Raw genomic sequence first — 26278 nt, forward strand, 5'->3', positions numbered from 1 at the left:
CTAATGTTGAAGGTATTTGGGAAACGATTCGGCCCTAGGGCTTTTTGATTTTCCCAGACAAAGTTTTACTGAATATTCTGAGCGGAAGAACCAATTTCAAAGAAGATATTTACGGATTGTGTGTTCACTAACAGCAACAGCAAAAGCAAGTGACTGCGTGTTTACTTACTTTTGCTGTCAACGTAATTAAACTAAACAGGGTTATCGTTCCAATGCCAATGTATTTATTGCTGCAGAACATGGTCGGAATAATCATTATTTCTACATAATGCACGCAAAAAAACGAACAATTTAAATGCATGAAGCATCTTAACGTGCCACAATGAAACATTTGATATTGTTCCAGCTGGGATCCAAGACGCGTTTGATTCAGCGTTTCACCCAATTTTTTGTCTTCCTCACGGTTTCCTCACTCTTGCTGGACTCCATATCTTTATTCTAACTTCTGGCGCTTCACCATCTTCATCCTCAGCTTTTTCAAACCCTAAATAAGGGGGAAGTAGGAATTTCATCTTTCATACTCAACGCAGCCTAATAATGAAAAACACGAACAAATAATCACGGTGACTATAAATATGAACATAGTATTAATGTGATATTAACACAATATTAAGATTAAAGTGTAAAATATCAAATGAATATGATATTAACTGTTGCGCCGGTACGGCATGTGGTAAATCTCTTCCCAACCTTGGGCTGTGAAAATGCAGTTTTATTCACCTCGGTTTTTTGCTACGGACCTCGTGCCTACCGGCACTCGGTCCTCCGCACAAAAACCTCGGTGAATAAAACGCATTTTCCCAGCCCCGGTCGGGAATATATAATCTCACTGTTGTAATGTAAATGTTTTTTTACAAGTCGGGCACTTTACTTGAAAATAAGGATCATGTTCATGTCGCCGCAAATGAAGGGTAAATGCTTTGATCTGCGTTTCATTGTGATGACAAATGGGGCACGTCAGTTCTTGTTCCATGTCTGTCTGCAAAGTGAAAAAAAATCATTTGGAAAATTTGGATGAACTCCAATCTCATCCGACCTCCACTTAGGTACCTTTTTCTGGAGAGTGAATGGAACAGATCCCAGTGCCCAGTCTTACCAAGAGCTGTAAGTCAGTTGGAGAAACAAGAGGCAAACGCTTAAAAAATGAGCAGTCAATTTTTAGAGTATGGCTCAATAACATGAGTAACACAAGAACTATCCAACAAGGCCATACAAATTGGTTTTCAAACTACATATATCTGACTCCTATGTTACCATCATGCAAGATATCTACTGATCAATGCTGATTCTGAAAACCTTATTCTTAGCACACACATACACACACGCACGCACGCACGCACGCACACACGCACGCACGCACGCACGCACGCACGCACGCACGCACGCGAATGGCACCCGTGACCCCTTTTTATAACCCTGAGGCATAGACCACTATATATAGACCACTATACAGGGTGTCTCAAAAGTTCGTTGACAGGTACCAGCCATGCTTTTTGTCAATAATTCTGAATCAACAAGAAATTAACAGTCGAACTTTTGCATGGGCATTGGTAACAACCTTCCTTTAGCAGTTTCATTGTTTTTAAGCGTATTCGACCCTTCATGAGCTCACAAAAAGGGTTCACTTCTGACTAGAGTTGCAAAATTTCCCTACCGCACTACCGGCATGCCGGTAATTTTTCACTACCGCAGGTTTTTTCGTGGTATCTGGCATGTCTTGCCGGTAGCATGCCGGTATTTTTGATTTAGCACAAAAAAAAATTATCAGCATATGATTCAAACTTTGGACACTAAGAGGCTATTGAATTGCAATAACAGCAACCTTAGCCACTGCAAAATACATTTTGATTTTTGTGGTAGAAGTTCCATTGCTTAGGGTAGGGGTAAAACATGAACCTCAGCATTTCACAGGTTTGGCTCTAATTAGAATTGTCAAAGAATCTACTGTGGTCTATCAAAGGAAGACAAAGAATACTCATTCATGTTGCAAAAGCACAACCAACTAGTAAGTCTAATGGTAGGTAATAGGCATAATACAATAACTAAAATAAATAAATGTTCATGGCAACATTCCTTAGGCAAAAGGCAGAATCAAAACAACACAAAACACATTGTTTGGAAACTGGCCTTGAGTCCTGAGATGTGGTCTGAGATACTCTACAAAGAACTTGACACTGAAAATCCAGCTGAAAAGGCAGGTGTTAGGTAGCCCTGAGCCTAGCTTTGGTCCAAAATGAAATGAAAATGAATTAAACTGGCATTTTGTCTTATCTTTACAAGAAAACACAACATGCAGACGAAATGAATACAAAGTTGAAGTGGCGCAATGTGGCGCAAAGGCAACCAAGGATTGACTTTTAAGATCCTCTGTCTCCTAAAGAAAGGATGTAAGCTGATGACGTAATATTTATTCATATGCCCTTTTGGTTGAATCACTCAAGAGAAATCAATTTTCTTGTAGTGAATAACACTCACAGTGTTGATTTCAATGGAATTCAATATCGTGTTGGATGCTTTTAATCAATAAAATCATTCACGAGGCAGAAGTCTGCAGTCCTAAAACCTTTTTTTGCAGTGTTTTAATCAGCTGGTTAAAAACTGTGTTATGGCGCATCTGTTTCGAAATCCTTTACAACTTTGTGCAAGGCCATATATACTTTGTGTTTGTTCCCGTGTTTGAGATGGGGGGGATATTATATCGTTTTTATACATATTATTTGGTGACTTCTCAGGACAAGTGAGTTTTTAACACATATTTTTACATCTTACTCACGAGCCAGCAAGCCATGGCGGATAGGATGGCCTTGGCGGATAGGAAAAAGCTGATGTTGATCTCGCTTCCTCAGTTAGGAACGTGGCCGAATCTGTAGTTTTTTATATTGTGATTTGTGACTATCTATAGTTCATTATTTGGTTGGCTATAGTTCACCTGCAACATTTTAGGAGAATGTGGAAAATAAGAACGCTTGTGGTAAATGTGATTGTGCTCACTGTGTCACATTCAGAATCTCACATTCAGAATCTCACATTCAGAAACAGAAAAAAACAGATTCAGAAACAATCACATTCAGAAACACATTTCAGTAATTCAAGTTCTTTTTGTCCTTGCTTTTTTGATGAATGTGTTAATGCTTTTTGTAGGCAATACCTTTTTGATTACAGGTGATATTTTAACAGCTGTAGACTGGAATTGAGTTTCAAAATTGTGGTATTTGTGGGGCCAACTCAGCCAACATCAGGCTGCTGGTAGTTTTGGTTGGACAATGGGTGGCTGCTGGGTGGGGCGGTTACTGAAATTGCCAAAATGTGGCATCTCATGTAGGGGTAAGCCAGAATCAAGAATGCAGGTTTTTTGGTATGCCGGTAATTTGGCGGTTTTTTTTGCTTGGGGCGTGGTAGCATGCCGGTATCCCAGAAAATTTTTGTGGGGCCGGTAGCAGCCCATTGGGAAAACTTTGCAACTCTACTTCTGACCATGGGTCAGGCATGAAAATGGAGGTCGCAAAATCGGGTCGGCTGAGAAACTCTCTGCTTCAGGAGTAATGGGAATGGTTAGGTCGGAAATGACACATGGCAAAGTGTCGGTTAGGATGAGTACAACATGATGATCATCTAATAAAGACGGTGGCTAAATTTTTTGAAGGACGAAACCATGCGACACTAACAGCGTTTTGAACGACCCTTGTACGGCAGCAGACTCGTGCTCCGGAAAGCAGCTGAAAATGCAGTCCTAACTATTGAAAACTGACTAGAAGCTCATAGACAGAGGTTACCCAGTTTCAAAAATTGCAGGTCATAATAAAATAAAGACAAAATATCATTTAAAATTGTTTATACTCGTAATATCTATAACGCTAAATTTTGGGGGAAAATAACACGAAAATCGTCAATGCCGAGGACAAGTGACCCTCCAAAAGTGTCAATTTATGTTAAGTTTTATCTTACCAAGTTTCAAGAGGCAGATCTGGAGCAAATAGCTTTCTTTTACACACAAAATCCGGACAAAACCGCACGATGGACAGGTCTTGGCCGTTTACAAAGCAGAACCTCTCCTGAGAACACTCCGGAAACCAGCGAAGTTCTTGGTGGGGAATGACGAGCGTTTGGGTTTTGCAAAATTTGCAAAATGTGTCTAAGAAATAGATGGCCGACACATTCTGCTACGATATGCTGCGAAAAAGTTGCCCCTGGCACTTCCCATTTGTTCAGGAATGGGGTTGTTTTGAAAAGGAAAATGGTGCTTGGGAGGTCGGCGCCGGTCATTCATGAAGGAGTTAGCGCCAGAGAAGACCTACAAAATACTCACGGATGGTGTCGATGCAAACTGTCGGCTTTCAGGGAGAAGAGGATGTTGCTGGAGAGCTCGTCAAACCTAAATCCGACGCAGAAACTGCAAGGGATTCCCCTACAAGAGCTTGAAAGCTGATAACCTTTTATCAGCCTCCGGCAGCTGACGGAGCGACGAAAATAGATAAATATTTTTGGAGATACAGCAAAGGGTTTGGTTTCCAACCTTCCGAATCAGTTGTCAAAGCATGCATATTTGTCTAGTGTATACACAGACACCAAAACCTTAGATTTTTGGCCGGTTCTTGTATGATTTATTGGCATGGGAAATGTGTCAACGAACTTTTGAGACACCCTGTATATGCCTGAGGTTATATCAGGTCACCAATGGTATCTGACTGTTTTTCGCGAATAACTTTTGATATAGGCATGCTAGAGCGATGAAAACACCTTAGTTGTGTTTGACTCGACGATACGGATCGACTGATATGGAACTTAGCCCTTATCGGTCAGGAGGTCAATTTTTCAAGTTGACCTTTCAAGGTCAAGCGATAGTTCATTCGACGCGTCGTGACGAGAGGAACACGATACTGGTAAAAGAAAGTTCGTGCAAATTTTTTAGACAAAGGTTATTGCCGAAAAGTGGTTTCCGAAAATATCGGCTGTTTTGGCAGTTTTTGCCCACTGCAGGCAAAACCATTGACCACAAAACCGTTGACGGCACCCGGCATGATTTGTCTGAGCGCATTTATACAACTTATTTGTCTACATAGGGCCTTCTGTTTACAGAGGACCTCCTCCTTAAGCCTGAAACAGACTCTTTCCGCAGTCAGGAAATCGGATGCGAGAGCCTATTCAAATACATGGAAGCACGCTCGCATCAATGGCACGCACCTCCCGCAAGCGATTGATGCGAGAATTACAATGTATTTGAATAGGCTCTCGCATGCGATTTCCTGAACGCGGAAACAGTCTGTTTCAGCCTGTCCCTTCCTACAGTGGTCGGCGACGCGGTTGGGAGTCTATTCTTTACAGTTTCCTGAGTTCTCAGTTCGATCATTAGAGAGTAGCAGGGACCAGAAGCCAGAAGGTAATTTGCTTACAGTGGGCCTCCACTCTATTTAATATACGACGCTGTCTTTGACTACCGGGGGCCTCCTGCCCACAGAGGGCCTCTTACCTACAGAGGGCTTCCTCTCTACAAATTGTCTCTTATCTACAGAGGGCAGCCTCTTCTACAGAGGGCCTCCTCTCTAATCTCTATAGGGGCCTCCTCTCTACAGAGGGCTTCCTATCTATATAGGGCCTCCTCTCTTCAAAGAGTCTCGTCTCTACACAGGACCTCCTCTATACAGAGGACCTCATCTCTGCAAAGGGCCTCCTCTCATCAGAGTGCCTCCACTCTACAGAGGGCGTCTTACCTACAGAGGACCTCCTTTCTACTGTACAGAGGATTTCCTCTCTACAAAGGGCCTCCTCTCTTCAAAAGCCTTCTGATTTCAGACGGTTTCCTCTTTACAGGGGGCCTGCTCTCTACAGAGGGCTTGCTCTCTACAGAGGGCCTCCTTTTTACAGAGGGCCTCCTTTTTGCAGAGGGCCTCCTCTCTACAGGGGGTCTCCTCTCTAAGGGGCCTCCTCTCTACAGAGGGCCTCCTACCCACAGAGGGCCTCCTCTCTACTGAGGAGTCAGAGGGGCCCTAGCGGTCAGACACACACACTAGTGGTTATTCACAGGAGGTGAGAAGGACCCTAGCTGTCAGGCTGGTCAGAGGGCCCTGATTGTTCTGACGTCATTTTTTAGATTCCTGTGAATTTCGTTCCCCTCCGACGTGATTTTGGCCAAGGTCCACGGAGGCCCTGATTCCATCCGGGGGCCTCCTGAAACCCCAAAGGGGGCGGGCGCCCCTTCCGCCCCCCCCCCCCCCCCCCACTTGGCTACGTCCCTGTTTGATAGAGACATGCTAGAGCGATGAAAGCGCCTTAGATGTGTCCGGCTGGACGTTGTGGATCGACTGATATAGGTATCAGTCGATCCACACTGATATATCATGCATATATGTTCATATCATACATATATGTTGCATATATGCATGTTGCATATATGCAACATGACCTTTTACGGTCAGGTCAATGGTCATGACCTTGACCTGAGGTTAAATTTTCAAGTTGACCTATCAAGGTCAAATTCCAGTTCATTCGAAGCGTCTCGACGAGAGGAACGCGATGCTGGCAAAAGTAATGTCGTGGCTCTTTTGAGTCAACAGTTATTGCCGAAAAAAACGCTTCTCGTAAAAACGGCTATTTTTAGAGTTTTTGCCCTCTGGAGGCATAACTGTTGACCTGAGGTCAAATCTGAGGACGTGATGGCGAAAGAGCGTTAAAAGAGCTATCGAATGCGCTTTTCCGCGGCGCTGTAGCTCCATCGGTTCCCGAGTTAGCCGTTGGCAGTTGGGGCATTCCACGATAGATCGTACCACTTTTTTCCAATTTGACACCCTCATCTCTCGGAATTTGACGAGAATTGGTCTCAGGGGTAATCAGGGGCTCTGAATCATCCTCTTTAACAGTTTCACGCTTATCAGATAAGTATTTTTTGAGTTATGATGTATAACATCTTTTTTGGATCTTGCTTTGCAGCGCTAAGTTTGGCGGCCTGTAACTCTGAGACGGATTATTCAAATGCCAAATGTTTTTTTTTTTTAGTTTTATTCACAGAATGTTCACACACTGAGAAAGCATCAGCAACACTATTAAAAAAAAAATGACGTATAATGAGAATACCCGCCCGTCTGGGCGGGCCGGGACGACACTTTCAGGCCATTGCCGCCCCAGCCCCAGGGAGAGCTAATAAGAGACACCTCCCTGGCCGGGGAGAGGTGTAGGATACCGCCCCCCCCCCCGGCGCTCCAGACGGGCCGCCCGCCCCCGCCCGCGCTGCCCTGCTTAATAATGGCGTATGGATATAAAAACGCATAGGCAAACACTCGCAGGGGCAGCGCCCCTATCACGCCGACCGCCCGAGCGGGACGCCATCGCGCAGTCCGGCGCCCCGGCCGAGCGGCCGGCGGACCGACCCTGCATGCAGCGTGCTAGGGCCGCTGTGCAGGGCCGGTCACGGGTTAGCCCGGATGGGTTAGGGGCGGGGGCAGCACAATGCACAGTCCATCACCAATGCCGATCAGTCAGCTGCGGATGGTCCGGGAGCACATTGTGCTCACACGGAGGCTGACGTACGTACACCATAACCATACACATACAGCGACGTACACAAATACATAACAATCCACGTTCGGAGCTGCTACTGGTGGCGGTGCTCCATCTCCACAGTGTTACGGAACGACAGTCCGAGAGGGGCCCACTTTCTATCGTGCTCATTGTTCTTATTATTAATTTTGGCATTATACTTCTCACTGTCCTTGTCTGCTTTCAGGATTGCAATTAAAGCCGAAATTGATGGTACTCTTTTTGAACAAATGATGTGCACTGCAGCACTTACACAGTGATTTGCCAATGCATCATCCGTTATTCCCAAAATTACCTTTTGTAATGCGATTTTTTCAGCTAGAAAACCAAGTTGCTTGCCTCTAAACCACGCTTTCAACTCAGTCCATAGGCCTTTGGCTCTCGGACAGAACCAGACTCTGTGTTGAATGTCATCTAGTTGCCCACAATATTCACATTCATCTGAGTTCCTGATGTTCATCATTTTTAACAAGCTGTTTGTCGCTAGTATACGAGTAATTATTTTATATTTCGTACTTCTGTACTGCATTGGGGTTTCTTTTAATGTTAAATAAATTTCACTCCAATTTAAGGCAGGGAACTCGCTTTCCCATTTCGCCTCCCATTTGTTGTTTTGGCATTCAGTTTTCTTTCTTACTAGGACATTGTACGCATTAATGACTCGAGTTTCTGGGCTTAAAATAAAGCCAATGACCGGATCAACAATTGGCTGTTCCACCTTGTGCCTGTCCTGTGATGTGACCCAATGATTGGGAAGACTACTAATTAAAGCAGAAAAATCAAGAAAATTTGCCCCTACACGATAAGTCTGGTTAAACTCATCAAAAGTCATCAACATGCTGTTAGACTTCAAAAGATCATTTAAAGTCCTTATGCCACTTTCGTACCATCTCCTAACCCAAGTGCACTTAAACTTTGTGAAGTCGGAAAAGAAGATATTACTTCGAGTAATGTCATCATCTTCCATTCGGTAACTATCTCGGAGATCTGCTAGAGCCAGCATTACTTCTTTCCAGAACTGATTTCGAAGTCCATTTGTTTTCTTCCTAATCGCTTCTGCTCCTATACCCCAGGTAAATCCTATTTTTCGCATTTCTTTTTCTACAATTTCGCCCCAAACATTGGGATTTATTATTGCTCTCTTAATCCAGCTAATCTGTAATGCCGATATATAAGAGTCCAGGTCAACCATGCCAACACCCCCCTTCAAAGTACTTTTGACCGTTGTTAACCGGTTTATCTTATCATTCTTTCCATTCCACAGAAAGCCAAATAGCATTTTCTTAAGACTCTTCAGCACAGCTGTTGTAGGTCTGGGAATTGACAGAAACAGATAACTGACTTTTGAAAGCAGGAGAGTTTTTATAATTGTAACCCTACCTTGTAACGAAATATTGCGGTATTTCCATCTTCCTATTTCTCTTGCGACGTCATTGATTTTGTCATCATATGCCTTTATAACCTTGCAGAGATCATTTTCGAATGTTACTCCTAGAATTTTAACTGATTGACACCAATCTAATGAAACTTTCCTTTCTAGGTATTCCTTATTTCTGAACACTTCGCCAATCCACATTGCTTTAGTCTTCTCTAGGTTTGGGCGAAGTCCAGAGTACTTGGCAAACCAACCAAGCTCTTGAAACAGTGCTCTTAAGCTATTTTCATCAGGGTGTAATAAACACACAGTATCATCGGCGTACATTGATATTTTGTGCTCTCTGTTACCTAGTTTCACGCCTTTGATCTCACGATTCTGAATGATCTTGTTCGCCAAAATTTCCATCACCAAAAGAAATAGATAGCAGCTCAAGGCATCGCCCTGTCTACACGATCTGCTTAGTTTAATTTCGCCAGAAAGATGCCCATTGTAAGCCACTCGTGCTGTTGATCCAACGTACAAAGCATTGAACCAACGTATTATATTAGCGGGAATGTCTTGTTTTTTCATTACCTCCCGGAGAAAACTCCAATTCACAGAATCAAAAGCTGCCTCAATGTCTAAACTGATGAGTATTCCGCTAAGTTTCTCATCATTCATCGTTTGTATGGTGTCATAGATCATTCTAATGTTATCTCCTATGAACCTTTTCTTCAAAAAGCCTGTTTGATGTGCTCCGATCAGTTTATTCAAAACTCCTTTGAGCCTATTCGCTATTGATCCTGAGATCAGCTTGTAGCATACATTGAGTAAAGTGATTGGCCTATAAGATTTAATCTGATCTCGCGGTTTATTTGGCTTTGGGATAAGTACAATAATGCCCTCTTTCATAGTGTGCGGGAGTGTCCCTTTCTTCCAACAATCATCGCACATAGCTTTGAAAAAGCACTTCAACTCCTTCCAAAAGAATTTGTAAAATTCTACCGGGAAGCCGTCACTACCAGGTGATGTACCGTTTTTCATGTTAATTAAAGTCTTCTCAATTTCCTCTATGCTTATTGGCTCCGCAAGATTCAATTTGTCCTCGCTAGAAATTTGCTTAATCATGAGCCCAGATAGGTACCCTTCAAAGTTTTCATCAGTAGCCGGGCCATCGTTACCACGAAATTTTCTTTGATAGTGCTTTTGGAAAGCGCTCAAAATATCAAATTGATCTCTTTTTATCCCTTGTTCTGTCTCAAGCTGCGATATTCGCTTCGCTTCAGCGCGCAGAGAAAGGGAAGAAGTCTCCGTCGTCACAGCAGGACAGGAAACTCTCCAAGAAACGCGAAGAGAAGGGAAAGAAGCGGTCTTCGTCGCACAAGATCGAGAAGCCATCCGCGAAGCGAAAAGTGACCAAACTGACGACTCGATCGAAGTAGAGGGGGTAAAGCTCACGCAGGCTTTTGGAAATGTGGCGGTGCCCATTCGCCACGCCACTGTGACCGTGGTTGGTGTTGTGGCCATTGTCGGTTGTGTTTGTTGTTGTCTGCTCAAGTCATCTATGTGTCTTAATAAATTGAAACGACCGGTAATACAATTTCTTGATTTTTTTTTACATTTCAATGCTTATATTGTTAGCAACACCGATTTCATATCCACGTTCCAGGCGAATTTCATCTTCGCAAATCCAGCAGATTAGGCACAATAGAGCGTTGAAACAACTGTACTCATTTTTTGCGAAGGAGCAAAAAATGAGTATAGCCGACATTGGTCAGAAGATGCAATTATTACAGAACAACCGCTCGTCTGACACCGTTGTGCCACATAGGACGTCGTAGTCAGAACACGTAATGTCAATGTCCCATATAGCCATTATTCACACCCTTTCTAGTTTTGAATATATTTAACTGATAATGTAAAACTATACTCATTTTAGGCTCACTACCCTATCAGTCGATCCACACTGATATATCATGCATATATGTTCATATCATACATATATGTTGCATATATGCATGTTGCATATATGCAACATGACCTTTTACGGTCAGGTCAATGGTCATGACCTTGACCTGAGGTTAAATTTTCAAGTTGACCTATCAAGGTCAAATTCCAGTTCATTCGAAGCGTCTCGACGAGAGGAACGCGATGCTGGCAAAAGTAATGTCGTGGCTCTTTTGAGTCAACAGTTATTGCCGAAAAAAACGCTTCTCGTAAAAACGGCTATTTTTAGAGTTTTTGCCCTCTGGAGGCATAACTGTTGACCTGAGGTCAAATCTGAGGACGTGATGGCGAAAGAGCGTTAAAAGAGCTATCGAATGCGCTTTTCCGCGGCGCTGTAGCTCCATCGGTTCCCGAGTTAGCCGTTGGCAGTTGGGGCATTCCACGATAGATCGTACCACTTTTTTCCAATTTGACACCCTCATCTCTCGGAATTTGACGAGAATTGGTCTCAGGGGTAATCAGGGGCTCTGAATCATCCTCTTTAACAGTTTCACGCTTATCAGATAAGTATTTTTTGAGTTATGATGTATAGGGGAGATCCGTGTAAGACGCCCAGGGTCGGTAAGAGGCCCCATCGCTTTTTTTACCAAACCAATAATGTTATTTACTTTTTAATGTTCTTGTAAAGCAGAAGCCCTCTTGAAACAACAACTCACGAAACCTGAGGTATCAGGTGCGTCGCAGCGACTTTCGGTAAGCCTGTTTCTGTTTTTGCCCCTTTACTTGCTAGATATATGCATCTTTATCACCCTTATATATCTGAAAAAACAATGACTATCAAATGCAATCTTATCTCATCGAAATTGTCACATGTTAGCTTCAGAATAGACCATGTTCTGGTGCGCTGCAAATGTCTCATAAACCATAAATATTGTGACGTTAAAACACTGCATTTTTTTAAGAGGCCCTCCCTTCGAGGATTATAAAACGCCCCCCCGATAAAAAACGCCCCCGATGCTAAAACGCCTGCACCTGCGGCAGGCGTGGCATTCTTTTTTCAAGGAGTTTGTTCTTGTTTCTTTTTTTCTGTTTCTTTTTCTAGAGGTAATAGGTACAATTTTCGTTGGTCATCAGCGTTTGGTTGTGCTAGTTTTCGCATTGTTCGAGCGCTTTGGAAGTGTTATTGGTTTCGATAACACCGTATTTGCTTAGCTTTTCGAAATAAAAGGCCTTGCAGCTGTGTTCGCAAAACGTCTTTTACAAGTCGACTTGCCTTGTTAAACGCCCGAGGGGGGGGGGCGTCTTACCATACCCATAGTGTAAGAGGCCCTTTTGCAACTTTTTCCAAAATGTTAAAGTTTACGGTTTGTGTACCCCCTAGATTCATTTTGAATGCAAATATGTATGGGAAAATGATGCATGCTCACAGCGCATGCACACGTTAGCTCTTAAATATTATCAGTTGTCTAAAAATAGCAACTGAGCTTAAGGGGGGGGCCTCCTGCACCACTCTCCCCTAACATCTTTTTTGGATCTTGCTTTGCAGCGCTAAGTTTGGCGGCCTGTAACTCTGAGACGGATTATTCAAATGCCAAATGTTATATAACATTGAACTTGCAATGAAACAGAGATTAATATGTATTTCTGAAATTTCGAAAAATACGTTATTTCTGACATATAACATATCGAGTTTTCTTTCATTTGTATTTTTTGGACTTTGTGACCATTTTTTTTGAATTATTATTTCTTTTAAAAAAATATTTGGGTCATTGTTAAGAAGTATGCAAAAAATTAGGAATGTGTTTTTTTCTATAAATGCATTTATTTTACGTCACGATAACGGTTTCGAATAGTGATTTCGGGAGGGGAGCTTACAAATGGCGTGGTAAAGCTGCCTAGTGACATCACGGGTTACTGAAATTTCAATTGAAGTCTGAGTCATCTGAAAAAAAAAATGAAAAGAGGGCTCATCCAACCCTCTTTCCCGTAAGCGCGAGAGTGAAAAAGGCTGTTTGGTTCTGACATTGTTTTGGACGCCAATGACCATAGCTGTCTGAGATGAAAGTTACAGGACGCATACATGGTGTCCTCAAGAGGTCTCACAACTTGCATATCTGGAATTTTTTTAAGGTCACATGAGGTCAGGTCGGTGACGTGACATCACTGTTATAAGTCAATGGGGAAATATAAAAAATTGTTATTTTGGCGCCGAGAATGATCTAAAATTATCTCACGTACATCTTATCGTGATTTCAAGCACTCCTTGCGAAGTCCAATGCTTTACTTTCGCATTGTTAACCTCGCGTGACGTCAATTATGACGTTATTAGGGTCGTACGAGTTTTTCGTCAATAACTCCCGATCAAATGAGCTAGTGAGTCGGGAAAGCCATCAATGGGCTCGGGAAGACCTTCCGAATCGAATGTGATATGCCATATGATACCATTTGCCCAGCTTCGTGACCTGAGGGGCTCTGACCTGACCTTGACCCGAGGTCAACTACTTAGGTTGATCTCACCCTAACAAAAAGTATACCATTCGACGCACCTGAGCTAGGCGAACACAATGATGCCAAAATCGCGGCTCTGCGGCCATTACTTGCGAAGTTATTTACTAAAAACCGAACCCTTAACTTCAGTCACTTGACCTGACCTCAGACGCTACCGGTTAACCTGAGACCTTAAAATTGGGTATCAATCGCTGCGACTTGTAACGGCATACACGCTCGTTTTTTCCGCGAGGTTCTAGCTCTATTAGAAGCGAAACGGCGTGCTGGGGTCGTATCAACCCCTCCGAAACCCATTTTGTTTGGGGAAAATGTGGAACTTATAAAAAGAACACCTTTCTAATTTTTTGCATGTCGATTTGTAATGGCATGAAGTTTATATTGAATAAATAAAAATGTGAAAATTTTGGTACCAAAAGTCATTAGAGGCAAATGAAAAAAGATTAAGGTTTTTGTTCAACAATGAAAATTTGTCTTTGGAATTTTTAAAAGTAATATTAATTTTTGATTCATCGCAAGCTAAGTGTTGTTTACCGTTTGTTGGTTGCTTAACCCGTTCTTGAGTTATAGGCCATCAAACTCACCGTTACAAACCGAAGTTAACAAAATGTAATGCAATATAACTAAAAAAGTTTTGATCTGAGAAGTCTGATATTTTGCCAGGCGTGTTTGGGGCCTATGATTACCCCTAGAACCGATTTTCATTAAAATCTGAGAGATGAGGGTGACGGGTCTGGTACTTACGATCTATCGTGGAATGCCCCAGTTTCCAAAATGTCGAAATAGCCAACATTTTACCTTTGGTGACCTCTGGTGACCTGACATTTGACCTGACCCAAAAAATGTCCGAGTGTTTTGGTCTTATTTTGGACGGTCTTTCGATTACCGCTTACCGCGTGTCGCTATGTGGCCCAGGAGCCGAGTTAGAAGGGGGAGGGGTTCAGATACAGACCCCCGGCCCGGCACGGAAGTCTCGAAGCACCGGCCCGGCGCGGGTCAATAAATCCAAAATGTCGTGTCACCAAGGCGGATTTATTAAGCGGATTCTACTGTATTGGAAAGGTCCATGTCTCTAATATTCACCCTTCCGTTGCTGTTTTCGCTTTTATGTCGCATGCCGCTCTGAGAAAATTGTGAGATTTTGTGCTAGGTCGCTTCGGAGATTGTATATAGGTAACATAACGAGTGCTTAATGGGATTTGTGGTCGACTTATCCAGGTAGAAAATCGCTGTCTCGGTCTTTCGCGGTCTTTGGCAATGGCCCGTTGTCGCTGTACCGCTGACACAGTCCCGCTGTCACTGTCCCGCAGTCCCGCTGTACCGCTGTCACTGTCCCGCTGTCGCTGTTCTGCAGTCCCGCTGTTCCGCAGTCCCGCTGTACCGCTGACAATGTCCCGCTGTCCGCTGTCCCGGCAGGAGGGCCGCATGTGCGTCTGTCCGGTGACGTCTCTGCTACTGTGCGTGTTCGGCGCGCGCACCGTGCCGCTGGGCATGCTGCGGGCCAAAGCCGAGGCGCTCGGCGGCTACCTGTCGGGGCCGCTGACGGAGGTGGCCGGCGCCGACTGACGCCAACACTGGCCGGCGCTGCCTGCAGCTCGCCCTACCGCCGTGCCGGCTAACGATGGCTGCTGAGCGCAGTGCTGCCGGCGGTGGTGAGCCGTTCTACGATGGCACCGGCGGCCGGTCGGAGCCGCGGCGTCCCTGCAGCCGGCGGCCCGGCGGTAGGAGCCGCGGCGTCCCTGCAGCTGGCGGCCCGGCCGGTAGGAGCCGCGGCGTCCCTGCAGCCGGCGGCCCGGCGGTCGGAGCCGCGGCGTCCCTGCAGCCGGCGGCCCGGCGCGGGTCGGAGGGCACGCCGTCACGGCCGGGCGGCCCGCAGCAGGGCAGGTGCAGCGCCGGGCGGGCCGCAGCTGACCGAGCGTGGCCAACGCGTGCTGTGTTTGTTACCCAGGGCCCAGTGTAATCGCGCGGTCCGGGGACCGCTTATATAATGGGATAAACTCAAAATTTTAGGTACATAGGTATACCCGCCAGTGTCTATTGTTTCTTGATACTGCTATCCTGTCCCGTCCTGGACATAGGGGAAGGTGGGGTAAGACGGCCCAGCGGGGCAAGACGGACCACCAGCCCTCCCGGCTAAACCGCTGCTGGTATCTACTGCTTTATGCACTCACTATGTTTGTTTTCCTTCGTAACAATGGCCACCTTGAGCTCATGCTGCTAGGACGCATAGCTTTTGAGTTATTGAGAAAAATGTTGTTTTTCGTCAAACCGATCTAATATAAGAGGTCTACGGGTGATTCAATTACGGCGCCTTTCTTGCATGATTAGTTTCTATTTTGCACTTTACTGTGAAGAACAAAGTTATAAACATAGTTATAATCACACTTTAGGAAAGGCAAGGTTTTGCAATGTTGGGCTATTTGACATATACGTCATGATAATGACAGAATTTAGATTTGGGGCAAGACGGACCACTGTGATCCATCTTACCCTGTGGTGGTCCATTGTACCCTGCATATGGAAAGTTTTTTTTGCAAAACATTGACACAAGTTTAAGTAAGCTAATTTTTCAGGAAGGAGTCTTTGTTGCATGTGAGCCATGCATGAAAGTGCTCAGTTAGCATGCATTCATGCCAAACGACAATCAACACACATGTTCCCAGCTTTCAGCTGCACTTCCATCACACATGAGTAAAGAATAAAGGCTCATTTTGTTATTTTACCATTCTGGTTACTTTTTCTTACAAGAGTACAGAGCAGAAGTGTAACACACATGAACGGATAGCAGGCACTGCTGGGTGGTCCTTCTTACCCCACGTTTTTTCTTGTCTGAGTTTTTGACATGTCCCTCTTTAAGAGCATCCACCACCTAGATGTCTTTAATTTGAAATTTAGTCTTTACACATATCAACAGAGGAAGGATTGAGCATTCCGAAGACTATAAATAATATGAATTACGAGAGCAGTGTAGCAAGATATGCGGCCTCAAACCTTAGCTGGTCCGTCTTACCCCACCTTCCCCTACAGTAGTGCCGCGTCAACTTTGAAACTGGTCTACTCGCTTAGCTTTTTTTTACTTGAAAATGATTTTGTCATGTTTATTGCCTTTTTATTTCGCTATAAGGGCGTTTCCTCATTGCGGACGGGTTGGAAAAGTATATGAGTGAACGTATTAAGCCTTCAAGACGGTACTAGAATATGTCGGGTTAAGGCTCACGTATGTCGATGTAGAGCTCAATAAATGTATTGCTGCTAGTTATTTTGTTCGTTCACTTCTCGTTGAAACCTTTGAAGCTCCGTGAAGCCAACAGAGCATAGGAGGTAATTACGTTGAAATGTTGAAATGCATTTGATTCAGGTTAGTGTTAACCCGCGCCGTGCTGGGGTCTAATTTTTCCGTGTCGTGCTGGGCGGGGGCGTTTTCACGACCCCCCCCCCTCTAATTCGGCTCCTGGGCCATATAGCGACACGCAGTAAGCGGCATTCGAAAGAGCGTCATAAGTAATGACGGGAATACTTCGGTCATTTTTAGGTCAGGTCAAAGCTCAGGTTACCAGAGGTCATCAAAGGTCAAATTTTGTCTATTTCAACAATTTTCGAAACACCCGACGCATAACTCGGGAACCAATAGAGCTACAGCCCCGCGGAAAGCGCATGCGATAGCTCTTTCACAGGCCTTTCTGAGTATTGTTCTCAGATTTTACCTCCAGTCAATAGTTCAGCCTCGGCAACAGCTAAAAAATCCCAGTCAATGGTTCAGCCTCGGCAACATCTAAAAAATCGCAGTTTTTACGAAAAAAAAATGTTTTTTTTTTCGTGAATAACTTTTGAATCAAGAGGGCTACGACATTGCTTTTATCGGTATCGTGTTCCTTTCGTCGAGACGCATTGAATAAACTATAAAATGACCTTAAAGGTAATTTTGAAATCAAGGTCATGACCTGACCGGAAAGGGTCGTGCTACATATCAGTCGACCTGTATCGTGAAGCTGAACACTTATGACGTGTTTTCACCACTCTAGCACGTCTTTATCAAAAGTTATAGTAAAAAAAAACTGCTGTTGACCTTTCATGACCTGGGATGACCTCAGGGGTATACAGGGAGTCACAGATGCAATTTTGCGATTCAGTGTGTCATGTTTACCTATAAACCGATGTTTGAGAGTGTTTAAAACGACATTCGTCCAAAATAGGCGCATTTGAATTTTCTGCCATTGACTTAGGTACAATGGAGAGGTCGAAAAATTGACCTGACCTTAGGTCACAGATATCAAAATTCCGAGATATGCATTTTACACATAGGGTAAGGGCGGGTAAGAGGACGCGGGCGATAAGAGTACGCATCAGCTGTTTCGGCTGCCTAGCAACGCGGGTTTGTCGAGTTCATGAAGTGACATGAAGCCGCCAGTGCGTGTTTGTCACCTACGGAACGTGGGCGTTGTGCGGCGACGCTGTTGAGTTTAAGGCGATGAATATTATTTTGGAGCGTTATGATATTATTATGGTATGGTACAATAATTTTGATACTTGGCAGTTGAGATAAGGTACATTTTTGTGATTACTGTGGGAAACTTGAGAGGTTTTCTGGGGAAATACTGTGCAGTGCAATATTCTGTTTGTGAAGTTTTGCACAATGTTTCGGGGTTGTTTTGTGCGCGAATTGCATGGAGGGTAAGAGTACGCACTGTTCATGAGGGTAAGAGTACGCAGAATTATACATTATATCGAATATACAGAAATATCAAATTATTGATATATCGCTCAATGACGTTTGTTTTGTAGGTATGTCATCAATGGAGCACTGTGAGGCAGATGCGTACCCGAAATTCTCCTAAAAACGATTTATTTTCCCTTTTGATTGTACATTTTTAGAGTCACATTACTTGATGATTTCTTGATTTATAGATATGCAAAATTTATTTTATGTTTTTCTTTTTTGATACTAGAATTAAATTAAATGTCTTCTGAAGTTGATGTTAGGCATTTGGACAGTAAAAGCTGCCTATAGGTGTGTGTTTATATGCTTGCGTACTCCACCCGCATGGTGTGCGTACTCTTACGACACCCCATGTGGTAAGAGTACGCAACAGCAGCGGTTCAGAAAACGTCAGTTTTAGACCACTTCCATTTACGATGAAGGATCGTTGCCTCATGGGTTGATGGCGAATTCAATGAACTTTGATATTCTATATTTGCGATTTCTTTCTTTCAAATATTTAACAAATGAGAGCAAAAAATCCACTAAGTGCGTACTCTTAAACGACTTCACCCTACCTATTGTTACTCTTATCACTCGCTGAAAGTTTCAAAGCGACCGTTCTGTCAGTGTATCTACAGCCAGCCTTTTAACTTTTCCTGAGGTAAGGTCTTTTGACGTGACCTGGTGACCTGACCTTAAACGACCCGGGTCTGAACTTTTCACAACATGGGCGGAAAAGATGTAAAAACAGGTGTAGGGGAAACCCGGGAGGTATGGGCCGGTTTTGTAAAAAGGCAATTTTCTTCCAGTGCACAGCGATGCAAATGGGGTTCACGAGTGGCCATAAATACGAAACAGGCCCAATATTCAAGTTCACTTAAAGGTAGTGTGCCAGCTTTCCTGGACCGTATGGAGTTAATGGCCCAGATAAGGAGAACCGGATTTTTAGAAGTTATCCATACCTTCAAAACTCATGGAAACGTCTTAAATTCTTCAAATTTTGAGTACCCCAGTGCGAAATTCGCCCCGACGGGTTGTCGGTCGTACCCCAACCACATTTCACACCACTATGAACAATAAATACACACACTGAAATCGCTATTACCGATATGCTCATCCAATCAAGTTTCGATAAACCCGTTCATCATCAGCTCCTGCGGTTTCGAACACGCCTGTTAGGTGGTGCGGTAGACCACGCCCAAAGCCAGGGCCCCGGTAACGTGAGGTAGCCGAGTCAGGGCAGCGTGCGCTGACCCAAGCCGGAGCCGCGCGTCCTCCCGGTGTCATGTGATAGCCCGGGGCTGCCCGCGGGGATGCGGTAGACCGCGCCCAAAGCTGCGGCCCCGGCTTGGGTCAGCGCACGCTGCCCCGACTCGGCTACCTCACGTTACCGGGGCCCTGGCTTTGGGCGCGGCTTCTGCTCATACTTTGTGGTGCGGTGGTGGTGCGTCGGGCCGCGCGCTCTGACTTCGGCCAAGAAAAATGTGTTAGCTGATCATTGTCATTTCTGCCACTTGCGTGTGGTGAAATGGGGTCATAACTTATGAGACGGCTTTTTCATATCAATTATTTTACATAAAATCATATTTCAAACCATAAATAATGTTCGACAGCCAAATAAAAGAAACAATACCAATACGGGCTTACAGTTTAAGGCTCGACATTGTGTTGTCTACGATTAGACAGCTGATAACTCATTCCCGTACGTCGTATGGTCGTAACACTATAATGACCTTTGCTTATTGTCACAAGTGCGCCGCATTCGCGATTGTTGCCGACGCCTGTTTGCAGGTGAGCCCACTACAGTTGTTATACATATCTAAAAACCGATAAACTTTTAGGCGAAAAAGGCACTATTCCAGGCCCATTTTTTATTTTTTTTTTGCGATATTAGGTAAAAACAGAAGCTTCTTATCCTAGGAAAAATAAAATGGGAAATCTTTCAAAGGTGGCACACTACCTTTAATCGAATAAATCGTAATATGGTGAGTCAGGCAAATGTTTGGGGTGTCTGAAAAAGTATGATTTTAATGTTTTTGACAAAACCGGCCTCGTGTATATGATTGTCAGAAGTCGAGACATTTTCGATGTCGTAAAATGACTGTCAGGTACTTGAAATTCAAATGCCGCTAGCGTGCGTTCATGTCATACAAACTGCAAAAATTATACATGAAAATGATCCCCGAAACCTGCTGCTTCTAATGCCACGTCATAAAAAGCCGTATCTATTTTGGTTTGGCGGTGAGCTAACTATTTGTAATCATGTTGCAACCGCAGTCTTTTACCAAAAATATTTGCTTTCAATTCACCTACAGCACTTCACACAGTGTGTGCCCGCTAGTGCACCATATCATAGCATTCCCTAATCATTTCTGAGTCGCATAGTGAAAGAATTAAGGCGCTAGCACAGGGCTGACCGGCGCTACAGCAGTTTTCGTCCGGCGCAGTCGGGTGCCGCGGCGCAGCGGGCGGCCCGGGCGGCCGCGCCGCCGCGCCGCGCCGCCCGGACGCGCGCGACGCCGCGCGGCGGCACCCACCCGCCCACTGCGCGCCCACTGCGGCACCCGACCGCCCAGACAAAAACCTCTGTAGCGCCGGTCAGCCCTGTGCTAGCACCTTAATTCTTTCACGATGTGACTCAGAAATGATTAGGGAAGGCTATGGTATGGTGGACTAACGGGCACACACTGTGTTAAGTGCTGTAGGTGAAACGAAAGCATTTTTTTCTTAGTAAAAAACTGCGATTGCAACATGATGATAAATAGTCAGATTACCGCCAAAGCGAATGAGATACGGCTTTTTGTGACCCGGCATTAGAAGCAGAAGGCTTTGGGGATCATTCTCATGCATAATTTTTTCAATTTGTACGAAATGAACGCAAACCAGCGGCGTTTGAACTTGCGAGTGTCTGACCGTCATTTTACGACCTAGAAAATGTCACTTCTGACGATTATACACGAGGCCGGTTTTGACAAAAACATAAAAACCATGTGATTTCAGATGCCCCAAACCTTTGTCTACTCGGCCATATCGCAATTAACTCGATTTGGTAAACTTGACTTTTGGGTATTTATGGCCACCCGTGAACCCCATTTGCATCACAGTGCAGTGGGCAGTGGCTAGACCCGGTTTTTCACTCTGTGCACGTGAAATTGCCTTTCGCCTGCAAAGTGTGCCTGATATTGAGCATCTGGGATCAACTCTTTTGTCTCGAGATAACTTTCAATAAATAATGTGCTCTTTCGATCCATCAAAATACACCGGGAGGTATGGGCCATGGCCCGGGAGGTATGGGCCGGTGCCATGAGCTGTCGGCTTTCAGAGAGAAGCGGATGTTGCCGGGGAGCTCGTCAAACCTAAATGCGACGCATTAACTGCAGGGGATTCCCCTACAAGAGCTTGAAAGCTGGTAACCTTATATCAGCCTCCGGCAGCTGACGGAGCGACGAAAATCGGTATGGGTAAATGTTTTTGGAGATACAGCAAAAGGTTTGGTTTCCAACCTTCCGAATCAGTTGTCAAAGCATGCATATTTGTCTAGTGTACACACAGACACCAAAACGTTAGACTTTTGGCCGGTTCTTAAATGCTTTATTGGCATGGGAAATGTGTCAACGAACTTTTGAGACACCCTGTATATTCAGAAGACCTGTGGTCAGAATGTGCAAAAAACATCAATGCAATGTCCGTAGCCAAACAGCAATGCGCTGACAAATCTATAATGAAATCGCTGATGGTAAAGTGCAAATCAGCCGATTTTTGTCCGATTTGACGTGGAATGCCCCAACTATGCTTAACCCCCCCCCCCCCCCCTCCCAAGTCCCAACCCAGAACTTCTCCGGTTGTTTTTCAATAGAAAAACACAATTATAACGAATAGTGTTTGTCTATTTCAAACGACCTGCGGTTATGGCGCAGTCGTTCAGCGGTTCGCAGCTCGGTCAAATGTCTGTGATGTTGGAGTGACTCACGCGTCTTACATGCATTCGACATCCCAGTCATCATACGTCATCAGTCGTCAGTGATGGAAACTAGTGGCGCACATAGCACCCCTGTTTGGCGGCCCGTATTCCAGCAGTGTCTGGACGCAGCATGTGGGAGCCGTGTCCCCCTCAGCCGGGCCGCGCTGTACGGCCGACCACTCGGAGCGCTGCCCGCGTGCCGTGGCGGACGCCGCTGCCGTGGCGGTGGCTCGTGCCACACCATCAGACTGGACTGACGGTGGCGGCGCCGTCCATCTTCGGTTTCCCACGTCGTCAATAATTAATAAGATCTCTATGGGTTGCGGTGGCTGTCCGAGCAGCTGCGGGCGCCGTCCCCAGTCCACTGGCGCCGTCCCCGGTCCACTGGCGCCGTCCCCGGCCCTGTGTGACTGGCGCCGTCCCCAAGCCCACTGGCGCCGTCCCCGGTCCACTGGCGCCGTCCCCAGCCCACTGGCGCCGTCCCCAGCCCACTGGCGCCGCCCCCAGCCCACTGGCGCCGTCCCCGGTCCACTGGCGCCGTCCCCGGCCCTGTGTGACTGGCGCCGCCCCCAAGCCCACTGGCGCCGTCCCCGGTCCACTGGCGCCGTCCCCAGCCCACTGGCGCCGTCCCCAGCCCACTGGCGCCGTCCCCGGTCCACTGGCGCCGTCCCCGGCCCTGTGTGACTGGCGCCGTCCCCAAGCCCACTGGCGCCGTCCCCAGCCCACTGGCGCCGTCCCCAGCCCACTGGCGCCGTCCCCAGCCCACTGGCGCCGTCCCCAGCCCACTGGCGCCGTCCCCGGTCCACTGGCGCCGTCCCCGGCCCTGTGTGACTGGCGCCGTCCCCAAGCCCACTGGCGCCGTCCCCGGTCCACTGGCGCCGCCCCCAGTCCACTGGCGCCGTCTCCGGCCCACTGGCGCCGCTCCCAGCCCACTGCACAGTGGGGATATTTCCGATCTAGCACGTCTTTTTTGACGCTCTTTCGAACGCCGCCTTTCCGCGTATCGCTACGTGGCCAAGGAGCTGAGTTAGAAAGGGGGGTGTTCAAACACCCCCCTCCCAGCAGAGCGTGGAAATCCAAGACCCCCAGCCGGGCGCGAGTTAAGTTTTACTTAACCTTCCAGGCGGTGGGGGGCATTTTCCCCCTCTAGTTTTTTGGATATATCTCCAGATCCGCTGCGCCGATCGTCACCAAACTTTCAGTACCCTCCCGTCAATAGCTATTGCACATTATGACCAAAACTTTTTTCCAAAGGCTATGATAGGTTGGCCGCTAATGACGTCGGAGTGACGTCATTTCTGCCATTTTCGACCCAAAAAAAAAAGGTTTCGCGGGAAGAGCTATCAGGCCTACAGCTTTAGAGATACAGAAAAATGTTTCGGACGTAAAAGGTGTAGAATTAAGAGGGCTACAAAACTGCTATTTCGGATTTTTAGAATTTTTGGATTTGAGCGCCAAGAAAAAAATAGACTTTTGAATATAACAACAAAAAATCTATAGTTTTTGAACTTCGAAAAACCGGAATATATGTTATAGTCCCTATCGCTTTCTATCCACATACCACATTTGAGATCGATACCTCTTTTTACCAAGGTATAGCGAAAAACTGTTCAAAATTGATGACGACAAATTTTCAAACTCAATTTTTAGCAATTCTAGACCTCGTAGCGCAAAACAAAGACCACCATTAGACTCCCCGTGACGAGCTGCATTGAATCAATATACATTTTATGCAAAACTATCAACTTTGAAATTTGACCTTTTTGACCTGACCTTGACCTGAGCGCCACTAGAAAGTGACCTAAAGCGTACCTGATGGTCTTGTAACCAACACCATTGAGTTGGAAATGAAAAATTGGCCATAAAACATGCATCGCACAACCTTAGTAAAGTTGGGTTCATAAGCTGACCTTTGGTGACCTGACCTGTGACCTGACCTGGTATTATCAGTGACCTCTAATAGCATCATATGTACTAGGCAACTGACGCCCTATCTCTGATTTTGGACAAAATGCGTTTTACTCGCTGTTATAGTGCATTCCCTAGAAGGCCCGTGAACGGTGAAACATTTTATTATATGACCTGACCTGTGACGTCATTGGTGACCTCAAGGTCAATGAACTTTGGTTTCCTTCGACAAATTTGGCAGGGCTATCGAACGCCGTTTGAATTTTACGGATCCGTCCAGTAGTTTCGGAGATACAGGGGGGGAATGTCCTCCCCCCACCGCGCGGAAGGTGGCCGGGAAGCCCAACGCCTGCCGGGTTAAGTCATGCTTAAGTTAGGGGATTCCAATTTCATTGACCTCGGTGTCACCGATGTCGTCACAGGTCAGGTCAAAGATAAAATATTTTGCCGGTCACGGGTCTTCCAGGAAATGCGCTGTAACATCGAGTAAAACTCATTTTATCGAAAATCAGCGATAGTGTATCAGTTACCTAGTACATATGTTGCTATTAGAGGTCACTGATAATACCAGGTCAGGTCACAAGTCAGGTCACCAAGGGTCAGCACATGAACCAAATTTTACTAGGGCTGTGTGATGCATGTTTTATGGCCAATTTTTCATTTCAAACTCAATGGTGTTGGTTATAAGACCATCAGAAACGGTTTAGGTCAATTCCTGGTGGAGGTGAGGTCAATGTCAATTGTCAGGTCAAAAAAGGTCAAAATTCAAAGTTGATACTTTTGCATAAAATGGATTTTTGATTCGATGCAACTCGTCACGGCGAAACTAATGGTGGTTTTTATTTTGCGCTAAGTGGTCTAGAATTGCTAAAAAAATGAGTTTAGAAATATGACGTCATCAATTTTGAACAGTTTTTCCCTAGAACTTGGCCAAAAAAAGCATCAATCTTAAATTGTGTATGGTAATGGAAGTCGGTAAGGGCTGTCTCATGTATTCCGTTTTTTTCGAAAATCGAAAAGCTTTTTGGATTTTTTGGCAATTGCATTCAAATTTTTTTGGGGTATAAATTCAAAAAATTCAAAATTATGAGATGGCAGTTTTGTAGCCCTGGTAATTCTACACCTTTTATTTTCAAACGGTTTCTGTATCTTCAAAGCTATAGACCTGACAGCTCTTCCCGTGAAACCTTTTTTTTTTTTGTCGAAAACGGCAGAACATACGTCACTCTGACGTCATTTTCGGCCAACCTATCATAGCCTTTGGAAAAGTTTTTGGTCACAATGGGTAAAATTGCTGTTGGGGAAGATACTGAAAGTTTGGTGACGATCGGCGCAGCGGTTCTGAAGATATGTCGAAAAGTCTGGAGGGGGGGGGGGGTATCAACGAAAAACTTTTGACCTGTTTTAGCGAATTTTTTACATTTATTCCCCCAAACCCTCCAAAATATTGACCTTGAGCAACCAAATTTGCACAGGAGCAAGAACTCCAAGGGGCCACCTACCCACCAAATTTGGTGTTTCTTGGTGTCATAGAAGCCAATCGCGAGGGAGGCGCATCGACCCCTCACCCTGCCAGGCCGCTTTATGAAAAATGCCCTGCCAGGGCGAGGGTTACTCAGGACTCAGGAGTTATTGACTAATAACTTTTATGACCCTAGTGACGTAATAATGGCGTCAGGAAAGGTTACCAATGCAAAAGTGAAGCATCAGAGTGATCAGACTCTACAAGGAGTGCATAAAATCACGATTTCTTGTGCTTGAGATGGTTTGAGATCGTTCCCGGCGCCTAAATAGCAGTTTTCATTTTACTCCATTGACTTATAATGGTGAGGTCACGTGAGCGACCTGACCTCATGTGACCTTTTAAAAAAATCTAGGTGCACGAGTTTTCAGACCTCTCGAGGATACCACCTCCTGTTAGTTTCATCTCCCAGTGAAAGCTGCTCTAGCACTGAGGGCGTTGCGAAGTTACGACATCTGAGGACCCTGCAGAGGTTCTTTTATATCGTCTTAGGTCAGTGACCTGACCTGACCTGAAAATGCAGTTGAGGTCGCAAGCTTTGGCTTGAATCAAAAGTCAGGTATGCGAAGTTTCAGCTCTCTATCGCCGGCGTATTCGGAACTATCACGGAAAACCCTACGGGAGGGCACCCCCCCCCCCCCCCTCGGTCGGCGAGGTGTACTGAGGCCGTTGTAAAATTTACGCTTGTCATGCTTTTCCTAATGAATTTGTCTTTCAGAAAATATGCAACATTTAAATCAGTGAATAAACCCAAACGGGGTCTAAACTGACTTTTGCACGGCACCCTACTAAACGGTCCCCAACGGTACACTGTTGGGGCGATCAACTCATTTGAGCGCGATCAACTCA

At 45.3% G+C, this 26278-nt stretch overlaps 1 protein-coding gene across 1 annotated transcript in view; it reads left to right on the forward strand.

The window, feature by feature from the left end:
- LOC122375890 (ragulator complex protein LAMTOR2-like) overlaps window positions 1-16594 on the forward strand; it is a 53280-nt gene extending 36686 nt beyond the window's left edge. The window contains exon 2 of the mRNA XM_043355463.1: window positions 14756-16594. Coding sequence (XP_043211398.1) covers window positions 14756-14905 — 150 coding nt within the window. The 3' untranslated portion in view covers window positions 14906-16594. The remainder of the gene's footprint in view (window positions 1-14755) is intronic.
- Window positions 16595-26278: the final 9684 nt, after the last annotated feature.

This window comes from Amphibalanus amphitrite, unplaced genomic scaffold (assembly GCF_019059575.1).
Source record: "Amphibalanus amphitrite isolate SeventyFive unplaced genomic scaffold, NRLGWU_Aamphi_draft 001948F_arrow, whole genome shotgun sequence".
Taxonomy (NCBI): domain Eukaryota; kingdom Metazoa; phylum Arthropoda; class Thecostraca; order Balanomorpha; family Balanidae; genus Amphibalanus; species Amphibalanus amphitrite.